Source organism: Cydia amplana, chromosome 21 (assembly GCF_948474715.1).
Source record: "Cydia amplana chromosome 21, ilCydAmpl1.1, whole genome shotgun sequence".
In the NCBI taxonomy this organism is placed as follows: Eukaryota; Metazoa; Arthropoda; class Insecta; order Lepidoptera; family Tortricidae; genus Cydia; species Cydia amplana.
Genome location: NC_086089.1, coordinates 3,770,936 through 3,785,065, shown reverse-complemented (window position 1 = coordinate 3,785,065; position 14,130 = coordinate 3,770,936). Strand labels below are relative to the sequence as shown.

Sequence of the window (14,130 nt, the reverse complement as noted above, 5' to 3'; positions counted from 1 at the left end):
CCTATTTCTGTGTAGGTATCAAAACGGTACCTAGGTATTCGCTTTTTCTTTGAGAGATAAGTATTTGTTCGTAAATGAATAATAGAAATAAATAATAAAGCAATCTTTACCTGAACCTGTAACATGGCTTTTCTTTTCTCTGCTTTTTTCGCGCCTGTATGATCCCAACAATGAATCCATTTTCCTTTTAACCTCATCAACAGAACATTGCATTTCTGCAGACATTTTCCTCCAACAGTCTTCCCGCGTAAATTTATTTAAATGTTTTGGATGTTTGGGATCCCACAACACCTTATGTTCACCATATAGTTGAATCAAACGGATCGACTGCTCTTGAGAGTTCATAATTATTTAAAACTATTTGCGCTCGCGAGCCAAAACCACCACCAGTCCACACCGAACGAACAGCGCACACTGAGGCACCTTTGAGCATGCCACATTTACCGACAGCGGACGGCTCAACCCCGAGGCACGCACGGCCGAGCCAACGTGCGCCCGAACGGCCTCGAGGCACGTCCACATAGACCGAGCATTTGGCTCGCGAGGCTGCCTCGCGGGCGCGTGCGCTTGGTGGAGACGCGGCTATAGACACGTGACCTGTGACCCGACTGCACCGCGGTGCAACAATGCGACCAAGATCAAGCGCAATTGGGATGTGACACACATTCGCTGACAGGTCACAATGTGACTATTGCTTGTCGCCGCTTTTGATCGGTTCACACCTGCATGACTTTATTCTAACACGTTTCAGTACTCGTAATAGGTAGTTATTTGTTATCGTTGTCCCGGCATTTTGCCATGGGGTCCACTCGGCAACTAAGTAGGTGCTGAAAGTAAACAATTCTAGACGACTGTCGAGATTGTACAAGCCGACGTTTTATAAACTTCAACCCGGGTGTTCATAAAACTTTTCAAGCCTCAGTCAGTTAATTTATGCTTTATACTAGCGGTTCTTAATCTTTTTTTTTGACGGAACCAGTTTGGAAAGCGAAATACTTGATGGAACCCTACAATACGGTGGCGGCATAGTAAAAATTTTCGAGGCGACTAAAGCATAGTGGGTTCCGCGGAAAAGATTAAGAACCGCTAGGTTCTTAATCTTTTTTTTTGACGGAACCAGTTTGGAAAGCGAAATACTTGATGGAACCCTACAATACGGTGGCGGCATAGTAAAAATTTTCGAGGCGACTAAAGCATAGTGGGTTCCGCGGAACACACTAGAGTATGGCTGCTTATACCTTTCTTACAAATACATTAGTCAAAGTGACAGATTAAGACAAACAAATATTAGCTAATTGATGTTAATTAATAACGCAATGAATAATACAAAGTCAATTAAAAATGTAGTATATGTTAGTCATAGAATCGAATAAAAACAAATCGAATTTGCCATTATTTATCAAGTTTAGCTCAGGATTGACGCTCTTTTGAACCAGACAAGAATTGTCTTTCTTGCAAGAAATAATAAAACATCATATATTTATATAAATTTCAATAAATAACACCGTCTTCATATTTTTTATTAACACTGATTTTGGATTAATAACTTTTAGTATTGTGTAGAATATAAAAGTCTTTATTGTATTATACAAAAGGTTAATGGTATATAAAAAATCATACAAAAATAACTTAAATAAATCTAAATATTAAAATATTTTAATCAAAAAGACCTCCGCGAGTTGTACCGGGTGCAAAGGTGCCCATGACACTTGCCGCGTTGCCACGTTGGATAGCGATGGCCAGCCTTTGCACCAGGTACGAACCCGCGCGAGCATCAGAGGTCCTCTCCCTAATTCTACGTCCCACCTCCCTTATAAAAGTTATGGCGTCAGACCCCCAACACCCCGTTACCTCGAAGGCGAGTGGTACAAAATAATAATTCGCCTCAAGGTCGGAATATTTTATCCTCTTTCTTAACGCTGCCAGCTCTGCCGCAGCGCCTGCTGTCTGCACCGTCCGGTTAAGGTGTGAGGCGGCGAAAGTGCTGACGCACGTCGCGTCCCACAGTAGGCACTTTCCCTTCTGCCACGGCACCAAAGTTAAGCCGTCCGGCCGTTTGCCATCGGTGCGACAGAGGCCAGGTGGTTCCAGAACGCACGGTATATTCGCGGATATAAGGGCCCTCCGGACGATGTCGTTAAGCGCGTGGTGTCTGGGAAATCTCCCTGAACAGCGACAGCAGCTCAAAGCGTGATGGCCATTAGCTTCCACCGTGGCGCCGCAGATGCATTGGTGAGGTATACAAACATCGCAGCCCAGGCGGAGAGCTACAGCCACACGCATTGAATCACTGTCAAGGAGTGTTCCCAGATGAGGGGAAGGCAATGCCTGTAACCACGCTCCCGCTTCTACCTTTGACACCGACCGGAGTCTTGCCAAATCCACACCCGTAGCAGCACTCAAGAGACGGGCAAGTGTGTTTCTGGCTCCCGTGTCATCCCAGGCTCTCTGCACTTGCGGAGCCTCAGGCACAGTCGCAGTTGGGTAACGAACTGACCATATTGCCAGCGCATCGCTAACAAAGGGAATTGTAGCCCTGTCTCCATGGGAATGTAACATTTTAGAGACAAGGTCAACGACCCCATGCGCTGACGCTAGGAAGGCTGGCAGGCCTACGTCCCCCGCGCGCCGTAATCCCAGGCCACCATGACGTACAGGCAGAGAAGCTTGGGTCCACTGGTCATCAGAAAGGGACACATTTAAAATGGTTTCTGTTGTATCCTTTAAGGTGTTGTCAAAAGAAGACACCTCATCAGGACACAACCACGTCGGGGTGGTTCTTAAAAGGTACGTTATTTTTGGAACCGCAAAACACATTCTAAGCAGAACAAGGGCGACGTGGGTACCTATATTATTGAGGCGCTCTCGGGCGCGCAGAAGGAGCCGTCTCCTGGTCTCTATTGCATCCGGGATGGCGTCTGGGAATATTGGACAGCCCAGAAGGTAAAACGTGGTACGTGAAAGTTCTTTGAGACCAGGAAGCAGAGTCTGAAAAGAATACAAGGAAGAAGAAGAAGTTGGGCTGCAGCAGAAAAATTCACATTTTGTCGCGTTCACCTCCAGACCCATTTCCTTAAGACGGGGAAGAAGAAAATCCAAGTCTTGCTTTACGGTATCTGGTCTCCCTCCCAAGGTCCCGTCGTCCAAATACCATGTGTTAAGAGGTGATTTTAAAAGCGGTATTATTTTATGTATGGCGAGGCTGAAGGTGAGCGGTCCGAGTGGATCTCCCTGTTGCGCACCCACCTGGGAAAGGATCAAAGAGTCGTTGTAGAATAGGTTAGACGGGGAATGATAAACTTGGTACAGAAAAGGATATAGAGACGGTGAAAGTTGTTCTATTTCGCTCAAGAGAACGTCTCTCTCCACGGAATTGAACGCATTTTTAACGTCTAACTTGACGACAATGCAGTCTGTGTTTGCTGGGTTTGCTACAAATGTGCGAGTGGCATGGATAGCGGCTTCACATCCTCTTTGTGTGCCAAAGCCTAACTGATGTGGCTGGAGATACCTAGCCATCCGTTCCCTTACCGCACGACACCCAAGTTTTGCTACTAAACGCCTAAAGGTGCTTCCCACGGCAATTGGCCGTACGCCCCCCTCCTTTTTAGTTAAAGCACACAGAGAGGCTCCATACAAATACGGGCAAACTTCGAGGTTTAATTGTCCGCTGAGTAAAAAATTACAGAGTTTAACAAGACACTCGAGCAACCGTTGCCCATTATCGCCAGCCGAGGTCGACGTCAACTCTTTTAAATGAGCTGGTCGGATTCCGTCCAAGCCCGCGGCTGACCCATTATGAAAAGTCCCTAGCGCTTGAACCACTTCCTCTAGGTTAACGGTCAAGGCTTGAGTAGTCCTATCTGGCTCCCGGGGGAAAATTAAAGGGCGGGACGGAGGCGGGTGTTTTGTCTGTAGGGAGGCAAGAGTCTCAGGGCTCGGAGGTGCTATAGAGTCGTCTGACATTAAAACGCGAGCGGCGCCCCTCACATCACCTTCGAAGACTTTATATTCTATTGTTTTTAGTATAGAGGGCATACGGGAGGAAACTTCCGCGGCACTTACATTTTCAAGCGAAGTAGACAAATATCCGGCGTCAATTATGTTGTACTTCACTTTAGATGTGAGATTTCCCGGGGCCTCAACGTCAGGTGCTCTTAGCGCCGTATATGCAAAAGTAAGTAGCGCACACCAATCGGCAGTTTCATTGGTCTCAATGCACTTACTAATAACGTTGCATAGTTTTTCGGCGGCTAGGTTTCTCGCTCCCCGGGGTATGTGACGAAGTACCCGTACTGAAGTTTTAAGGGTGCTGAGGCTCCTGAGGGTGTCTCCAGACGGTTGCGAGCCCTGTGGGCATGTAGTGGCGCGGTCGAGCTGGCTGGGGGGGTCAGGCTGGATGGCGCGGGGAGCCACCTGGGCAGATGAGGGCTGGCGGGGGCGCTGAGGAGCCACGTTCTTGTGTATACGAGTTATGTGTGACTTAAGGCCCTGCGGCGTAAATTTGCGAGATGATTCGGGGCAGTGGGGGCAAATCAACGTACGGGGGGTGGAACTCATCTTAACTAAATGTAAAATTATGCTAGATTATGATTCTAATTAGGTAAACTATTTAAATATAAAACTTACAACAACATAAAAAAGGATATAAAAATATTACAATAAATAAGGTATTATGGTAACGCGATGATCCTGTTGCGATCTCACCGAAAGGCCTACGTGGTACTTATAGTTTGCACGTTGCAGGTCCTTGAGGCCGGTTCTGCCATGCCTGTTATGTACCTACATATCTTAGTAAGACGGCGATTATAGCTTTACACAAAGCACTGGATCAACTATTGTGTAGTAATATTATGCAAAAGCGACGAAAGAATGAACTACGCCAACTACAAGTCGAGATAATTTACAAGCTAATCCTGCAGGGCGAACATTTGTAACGAATAATGATCATGCTTTTGTTTTGTTCTTCAATAATTTAAACCAAAAGGGAAAATAAATATTGTTGGGATTACTACAAAAACCAAGCTAAATTTCCTCTACAATAAAAATAAAAAAACGAAATCAATAAAAAACCAATTCAAATTAAACAATTGTTTTTTTTTTTTGTTCACAGCGGCATCGTGGATCGAGGCTGCCCGCGACGCATCGTGCCCACGGATCTGCGGGCCCGCGCTACAAGGAGAGCCAGTATGTGCCACCGACGGATACATTTACCCTTCGCTCTGCGAGATGAGAAAGAAGACTTGTGGGAAAGGTTAGCTACTTTATAATTTGCGAACTTATATTTATTTTTAGGTTATCTTGTTTTGACAAATAAAATTCAAAAGTTAGGTTGTTTATAACCAGAGATCGGCGGGAGTGAGCTATTTTCCTTATAAAATATAATGTGAGACATGTCAAATTATAAGGTAAATAGCTCACCCCCGCCGATCTCTGTTATAACATGAATATAAAAGTAAAATACAAAAGCACGTACAAAAAACATATAAACACATTATAAAAAACCTAACCTAGGGTGCCGCCAGCAGGGCCCAAGCTGCCGCTGGTCAGGGCCGCAGAGTGGGGAACCGACGTACCATACGCTCCGTGTCCAAAATTACCGCCTTCTGCATCTGACACTTGATCCAACCACCCAGCGAGAGTCTCTCTAGATGTTGGTCGAGGCTCTTCGCTATGAGACCGTTCGCTGACACAACTATCGGAACAATGATCGTCAAGTCAACATCCCCAATGGCGGTTATCTCGTGAGCCAAGTCTAAGTACTTGCTGGACTTGTCCTTATTATTTTTGTTTCTCCATTTTGGATTTCACGGACCTATAAATCCTGGTCTATTGATAGGCTTGTGTGGGGATGTAGATCCAACACGTAGAGGCCCCTTGGAGAGCTTTAATGTCATGTAGAACGCCTGCTAGAACCCGTTGACGGGCGCAACAATAGACACCCAGCATGAACCGGTCTCAGCAGGCATTGAGACTATTGTAGAAAAATTGAACCGTATATACCGGTCTATGAATTAGAGTTGAGTCAATGAGACTGGATTATTGCAAAGACGTCCGGGCACCTGCCATAACAATGCGTTCACGCGTTGTTCATATGAATTGTTAACGTAATACAAATTAGATAAACTTAAACCGCAAACATTTCAGGTGTCCGACTAGCTCCGGAGCAGGGGTCCTGTTCCCGCGCCCAAGGGTCCAAGTGCGACCACCGCTGCACGTCCGAACGGGACCCGGTGTGCGGCACGGACGGGAGGACGTATCTCAATCGGTGCATGCTGCAGGTGGAGATATGCAGGTACTAGTTATCATCATCATACACTTCTAACAACAACTTAAGTAGTCGGCAAGAGACTAGCAAGGGGCTGTTTGGTCTTCTTATTTCTGGACTTTTCAACGGTTCAATTTTGACTAAATTTCCCTAATTTAATGTAATCCAGAAAAGAAAATTATTGGCGTTATGATCGACCAGGAGATACGACGACGATCTGCTTCGTTTTTCGGTCATTGGATCGATAGTGCGTCTCTTTTTTTCTATCGTTATTTTATAAACGTGATTATCACGCTGAAGAACTATGAATTATACGTTTTAGTCAACTTCTATCCATGGCGTTTTACACTATAATATCGAGGAAAAGTCCTTTAATTGACACGTCCATACGGGAATAAAGTTGCGCTAATACTAAAAGAAACATTGACGACCAGAGAGGGCTAAATACAGATTTTTCAAGGTAACAGTAGGATAAGCTGACTCTTGATTCCTGATTAACTGACAACTAAGGTCTTGATATCAAAATATATTACGGCGATAGAGGTAAGAAGCCCGAAGTAGTCATGTATTTGAACGTTTTTTTGTATCCGTCTCTCTCTATCTTCCAGGGTTGGCACCGGCCTGTCTCACCTAGGCGCCTGCAACAACATCAGCGCCCATCGCGAGAACTGTCCCGTCGACTGCTCCCAGGCTCCCCTGGACGGACCCATCTGCGGGTCTGATGGAAATGTGTACAAGAGCACTTGTCAAATGAAACTGCTGACGTGCGGGTGAGTTCTGATTGCCTGCTCAGATCATGGAATTGTTTAATTGTCTACTTCTAAACTCCATTGGATGTCACCATATTATGTGGCTCTGGTGGGAATGTACAAGAAGACACAATTGTCCAATGAAACTGCTGATCTGGGGCCCGTTTCTCAAAAGCTTGTAACTTGTAATACTTTTTGACAGCTTTCGTTAGACAGGGACCCACTTGTATTACAAGTTACAATAAGCTTTTGAGAAACGGCCCCTGATAGCAAGTTAGGTATGATTGCCTAGCCTAGCTGAAGGTGTACTTCTAAGTAAGACAAGTTTGGTACTATAGGTTGTTGATAAATAGTTAACCAAATAGTTAGTAAATGGATTTTGATCCCTTACATCTTGTATTTATAATCTATTTTACATTGCCAAGGGATTGCCAAGTTTTCATTCTTGAAAGAGGTAAGGAGGTATTCATATGATTTTGACTCATGTTCTTTCACTGATATGTGTTAAAATTGTTAAATAGCACACGACCGTTGTCGTCAACGCCATCTAGCCAAACATAGGCCAAAGCTGTAGCGCCTCCGAGAATGACTATATCTTGATTTTTTCCTTAGACTGTATTCATCTTACGGAGTTACATATCTTTGCTAGATAGTAGATACATACGTAGCACCGTAATCATAACAATAATTACCATTGCAGATCATTAAAAGAACACATTATCCGTATCAGACTAACGTGCCCAAGCGTGCAACAAGCGAATCATTGCAAGTTATGATTTTACAACCGCAAGTGGCAGCGTAACTTAAACAATTATTACATTTAATGGAGTGCGAATACATTCCTCGTCGATTACAACAAGTCCTTAAAACGAGTGCAGTAAGGTTGAAAATGTCGCGGTTTATTGAAGCGAAAAGGATTAACCGTGAAAGGAAGCGTCTAGAAATATTGCTTGGTTTATGGGATTTGTGAGACGGATACAATTACTACCTATGAAGTTCAGAAATTAATGACGTCAGGTGCAAGCGATTTATTATCATTATGGATGGAAATAATTGCGAAAGTATTAATTGTGTTAACTGTATATAGATATTTTAAAGCTCTCTCTGGATTTTTAGAGATGATTATTGTTGTTAACACAGAAAATAAAGTTGGTAAGATTTTTTAATGATTAGTGTTACTGTTGAGTAACTTTAGTTTTTTAAAATACCTACTTACATGCTTTGCTGGTTAATTATTGTTCAGTAGATTAGCTGAATATGGACGGCACGAATACGTACCTACTTTATTCTATTGCATTTTTAAAAGCAAATGAGAGAAACATTTAGCGATTCTTAGTGTATATTTAATCGACTGATAATCACAGTTAATTTATGTTTTCTATTACTTTTTTTAACTTAGGGACTTAAAAAGGCCAATTCCAACTTACATTGTGACAAAATAATAATCTAAAATGATGTCAGTCGCCCGCGCGTCTCGCTCGCGCCAATACATGTATGTACCTACGGATAAGTACGAACGAAATGAACGCGCGACTAACATCATTTTGATGTCAAATGATGTTACACTGTGAAATTTTTTTTTTCCATTAGCCTCGTACCTACACCGATCTACCGTAGTTGTTCGGGATCAGGAAGTGTGTTAGTTATAAATGATCATAAAATTTTCCGGTTGGTTTGTCAAATATTTTAAGAAACCATGGGTTTATTATTCATCGTAATTTATGAATGTTCACAGACAAGGAGTAGTGCGAACGAGCAAAAAGCACTGTCAAACGACGCGACACTGCCGCGAGTCGTGCTGGCGCGTCGCACGACCGACCTGCGGCTCCGACGGGAAACTATACGCGAACGCTTGCAGAATGAAGGCGACTAACTGTGGGTAAGTACCTAACTTTTCTGATAGCCTGGTACTGTGTGATACTGCGGCGATCCCTGGGAAGGACAGGCCAATTCGAGTTTTAGTTATTAGATCTGTTTCCGACATGCTACTGATCTAATAATAATGCTACTGATTCTAAAAATTATTTCAATTCTATTCTATTCTAATAACAAAACCTCGAATTGGCCTTCGCTTGCTGAACGAAGACGACTAATTCGACGCAATTCTAATTCCCTTATTCCAGAAAGCACGTGTTCGAAGTGCCGATGGCGTTCTGCGTGTCACAGGAGCGTACGTCAGGCGGCGAATCCTGCGCAACCGACTGCTCGGGTCAGAAGGAGAAGGTTGTGTGCGGCTCAGACGAGAACGTGTACAGGAACGAGTGCGAGATGAAGATGCTTAACTGCGGGTGAGTTCTGCTTGCCTGGTACCTGTGATGGGGTATTCCACAAAAAGGTCTACTTTAATAACCTGCACAAAACTCTTATTATACAGCGTTGGATTTAACGGTAAAGTTATGAATTGTTATCATGCGAAATATCAGCCTTTTAGCTTTATTGGAAACTAGCGACCCGCCCCGGCTTCGCACGGGTTAACAAATTATACATAAACCTTCCTCTTGAATCACTCTATCTATTAATACAAAACCTCGTCCAAATCCGTTGCGTACTTTTAAACATACAGACAGACAGACAGACAGACAGCGGGAAGCAACTTTGTTTTATACTATGTAGTGATGTTAAAAAATAGCGTATATCCATGCAGATATTTTTGGGTAGGTACGTAAATTTTTCTGGAATGCCCCTGATGTGCAATAATTTTTGCAAAAATATTTTTGACGCTGTTGATCGGTAACAACATTGTGCAAAAAAGCGTGCCGTAAAAAAACTGTACATAATAATAAATAAAAAAAAATAGCATCATCTAACTATTATCTAACTGATATCTAACGGCTTTGTAAACAGGTAGTTTAAACTAGTTTAGGTGAGATGAATGTCAACCGATAATAGTCACATTTACACACATTTATTGCCCTTGAGAATTAACGCAAATAATGATAACAGAAAATTGAAAAAGATGAATGATTAGATATAGAACACTTGAAATGTAGACGTTATTTACTCATGGACAACTTTAGAGGAACGCAAAAAAGGGTTAATTACTGGATTACAGCACCTAAAGTAATTTCAAAATTAGTAACCAAACTTTTTTTTGCGTTCATCTAAATTTGTCCTTGAGTGTATATATTTGGCGTGATGTTCTTACTGACATTTTCTCCAGCGACAACAAATAGGCATTGCGTTGGGTAAAAATGTTTATGCCTGAGATAATTTAAAGTTCGACAGGGTCACCTCAAATTTCAAAGCAATGATTCTTATCTATTAAAATAATCTCTCTGAAATTCCACAGAGTGAGCAACAGGAAGATAGTGAAGAAAGTGGACATGGAGAAATGCCGAGCGAAGATGAACAAATGCCTGAAGGTCAAGTGTCCCAGTGAGTCTGACCCCGTGTGCGGTACTGACGCCAATGTCTACGCCAACCCCTGCCACCTCAAGGTCGCCACTTGCCTGTAAGTTACACAAGGTTTAACAAAAGTTACTGGAGGGAAGTCAAGTGTCCCAGCGAGTCTGACCCCGTATGCAGCACCGACGCCAACGTCTACGCCAACCCTTGCCACCTCAAGGTCGCCACTTGCCTGTAAGTTACACAAGGTTTAACAAAAGTTACAGGAGTGAGGTCGAGTGTCCCAGCGAGTCTGATTCTTTTGCGGCATCGACGCCAACGTCTACGCCAACCCTTGCCACCTCAAGGTCGCCACTTGCCTGTAAGTTACATACAAAAGTTACAGGAGTGACGTCGAGTGTCCCAGCGAGTCTAATTCTTTTGCGGCACCGACGCCTATATATCTACGCCAACCCTTGCACCTCACGGTCGCCACTTATCTGTAAATGTTTACAAAAGCAACAACAAAGCGTCTGAGACTGCAGCGTGGTACGGTAATCACATCAAAATTAATAAATTAACTGTCCATATTTTGTTTACACTTGTCAGCCAATTTTAAATCTGATCTGGCCGCGTATCCAAGATGCCAATCGCGTACGCTTCGTAGCGATAGAAACGCAACTGTCACTGTCGCACTAATATGGAAGAGTGATAGAGATATACAAAGTGTTTCGTTGTCGAAGCGATAGCGATTGTAACCTTGGCTAGGCCGGCTGGTGTGGAGAAGGGTAGGACGCTTTAAATGGTCAAAATTCAGAAGCTGTAAATGGGTCATCAGCGCATATACGTTTGCTTACACGTTGCTCACCACTAGAACTAAGTAATACAGTCAGGGATCGGAACCGGTTTTTTGCAAAAACTTAGAAATAACCATATTCTACGAATTATTTTATACTCGAAATGTAGGATTCAGTTGTGTTTTTAGGTTACGACTTCGTATTATTAGATTGCCCAATTAGAAATGAAGTAATTAGCAAAGAACGAAAAAATACCGTTTCCGTTCCCATACAAAAAATACCGGTATCCGATCCCTGAATACAGTAATTGTTCTTTTAAAATCGTTACCATTTTTCTTTTATATTTCTACAGCAAAGGAGTTCAGCTAGCGCACTTCGGTAACTGCACGTTACTGCCGCGGCTCGAGATCGACTGCCCGGAGAGCTGTGACAACGCTATGGAGCAACCTGTCTGTGGATCCGATGGAAACGTTTACAAGTAAGACTCGTTTTTAGGGTTCCGTACCCAAAGGGTAAAAACGGGACCCTATTATTAAGACTCCTCTGTCCGTCTGTTTGTCTATCACCAGGCTGTATCTCATGAACCGTGATAGACACTTGACATTTTCAAAGATGATGTATTCCTGTTGCCACTATAAACACCTATTTTGTGTAAATGTATCGTAATATCGCGATCTATTCTTGAAGTAAAACAGCGGCGTGAACAAGAGGCCAGAGCATCCAGAGCAACACTTAAATTAATAGACGACACTGTATTAAATTGTACAACGGGACTTAATCGCGTATCTAAGTTTTAAGATTTACCTCCGACGTTTCGAGGACGGCGTTGTCCCCGTGGTCTCGGAGAAGACTGGCTTAAGTTGACATCAGCATCTTCTAACCGCGCAAGTTTTCGAACTACCCGCACTTGAACTTGTTTATCCGCTTGAACGTTACTTAGATACGCGATTAAGTCCCGTTGTACAATTTAATAATGTGTAAAAATCGTGAAAGTTTAAATCAGTGTTAGACGACACTGTGCCTTTGAACTCTATCCTCTAGCCGCCCAGAGACATAATAAAATGTCTCCTGTTCTATTCTAATTTGAATCTTTGTTTTGACAAGTCAAAATTGAATACTTATTGGCAAGATTTGACGTCTGGGCCTTGGAGGATACAACTAAACGGAGTAGCCATTAACAGGCTTTCCCCTCTGTCGAAAATAGGCGGCCAACGGTCATACACAATGTATGGACTGACGTTTATCTGACATCGCTATTTTTACGTTACGCATACATTTGACGTTCCCCTCCCCCGCAAAAATCGGCAGACTGTTTTGTACAGAAAATTACAGACATGGCGTCTCCGTTTGATTATATCCTCCAAGGTCTGGGCGGCTATAGTCCAACTCCATACTATTTTATTATTCTTACAATTTTCCAGGTCGGAATGTGAGCTCCGCCGCCTCACCTGCGGCCAGCACGTGGTGACCGTGTCGGCCGCGCACTGCCGCACCACCGCGCTCTGCCACGAGTCGTGCCCCGACACGCCGGCGTTCGTCTGCGGCTCCGACAACCGCTTCTACAAGAACGAGTGTATCATGAAGAAGGAGAACTGCGGGTCAGTATCTTAATGACTTCTGAAGTCCTGGTACATGGGCATAAAAAGATAGGAAATAAAACTTTGGAAAAGTATAACCAGGGCGCTTTAATGGTTCCAAAAACAATTTGCATGTGGGTCTTTCCTAAATGACCAAAGAATTAGTGGCACAAAGAGTGCTGGTTGTAAACAAGCGCCAGGAGGTCTAGCCAAGTCAACTATTAAGCCCATGGTACCAGGACCACATAACTAACCAGCGCCCTCTATCCACAGCAAGCACGTGTTCGTGGTGCCGTTGAAACGCTGCCTGGCTCGCTTCCAGTACTCCGGCTGCGCGCGAGTGTGCCCGCCCGAGTATGATCCAGTGTGTGGCACTGATGACAAGACTTACTCCAATAAATGCTTCCTTGAGATGGAGAATTGCCGGTCTAGGTATGCTTTGAACTTATGCTATTCTGGTATTCTGTATGCCCCTCCGCCAATATTTTTATGCCACAGGTCAAGAATGTACAAGAATGTCTGTCAATTATTAAAACTGCGACCAAATTCGTATTGATGTCGAGTAATTATCTATTTTTCTGAAACGTAAGAGTCTCAAGAACTTTCCCGCTGCCATACAATCGAAGTTAGCTCTCGTTTTAAACTGACATACAGAAAAATAAATAAAAATATATAATATAGTAATGAAAAAAAAAATTAAAACCTTTCTAAGAAAACAGGAGTCATACCTAACTATTTACTTAACATAATCCTTAAATATGTTTCAGGAGTTTGGTGTCATTAAAATACCTGGGCACGTGCAGCGACCCCATCGCCGAGGAGCCGAAAAACTACCTTTATCGATAGAACCTATCAACATCGATAAATCACCAGTCATATCGACATTTCTTCCAATCCATATCGTTACTGGAATCCACTTTACATTAGTGCCAACTTATTTAAGTAACCAAAATCATACCTTTGGTGGAAGACTGGTCATTATAAGGAATCTTTTTTAACCAAGGGTATAAGATGTGTATTTAGTTAAGCTTAAAAGTGACATGTTTCTAGATTGACACCGAAATGCAATCGTTATTTAAATTGTAAAAAAAACAATAGTTTTTTTTATGAGAGGCAAAGTTGTTGTTTAACTCCTAGTGCTAAAATTGATAGCGTAAATTCCAAAAAGTAAACCATGAGCGTTGCGAGGATTTCAAGGCACGAGAGTTAAAAAAACTTAGCTACCGAATGAAACACAATTGTTCACTACACCAACTCGAGGAACTGTAAAGCATTTATTTACAAATCAAATCCAAATGAACACTATTAATTACTTATAATTCAAAATCCTCACTTAAAAGTCAATTCAACCAGCTAACATGACGAAACAACTAACAATTTGCATCAAATTACTTTGCCACTCTTGTGGATAAAAT

General features: G+C 42.9%; 2 protein-coding genes across 2 annotated transcripts in view; both read left to right on the top strand.

The window, feature by feature from the left end:
* LOC134657871 (serine protease inhibitor dipetalogastin) overlaps positions 1-13,680 on the top strand; it is an 85,761-nt gene extending 72,081 nt beyond the window's left edge. Inside the window, exons 3-12 of the mRNA XM_063513452.1 lie at positions 5,114-5,254; positions 6,148-6,295; positions 6,877-7,038; positions 8,753-8,896; positions 9,141-9,305; positions 10,307-10,468; positions 11,491-11,616; positions 12,560-12,736; positions 12,989-13,147; positions 13,483-13,680. Of these exons, the coding sequence (XP_063369522.1) occupies positions 5,114-5,254; positions 6,148-6,295; positions 6,877-7,038; positions 8,753-8,896; positions 9,141-9,305; positions 10,307-10,468; positions 11,491-11,616; positions 12,560-12,736; positions 12,989-13,147; positions 13,483-13,561 (1,463 nt within the window). The 3' untranslated portion in view covers positions 13,562-13,680. The remainder of the gene's footprint in view (positions 1-5,113; positions 5,255-6,147; positions 6,296-6,876; positions 7,039-8,752; positions 8,897-9,140; positions 9,306-10,306; positions 10,469-11,490; positions 11,617-12,559; positions 12,737-12,988; positions 13,148-13,482) is intronic.
* LOC134657817 (facilitated trehalose transporter Tret1-like) overlaps positions 1-14,130 on the top strand; it is a 404,724-nt gene that overhangs the window by 372,368 nt on the left and 18,226 nt on the right. The gene's annotated exons all lie outside the window — the stretch shown is intronic.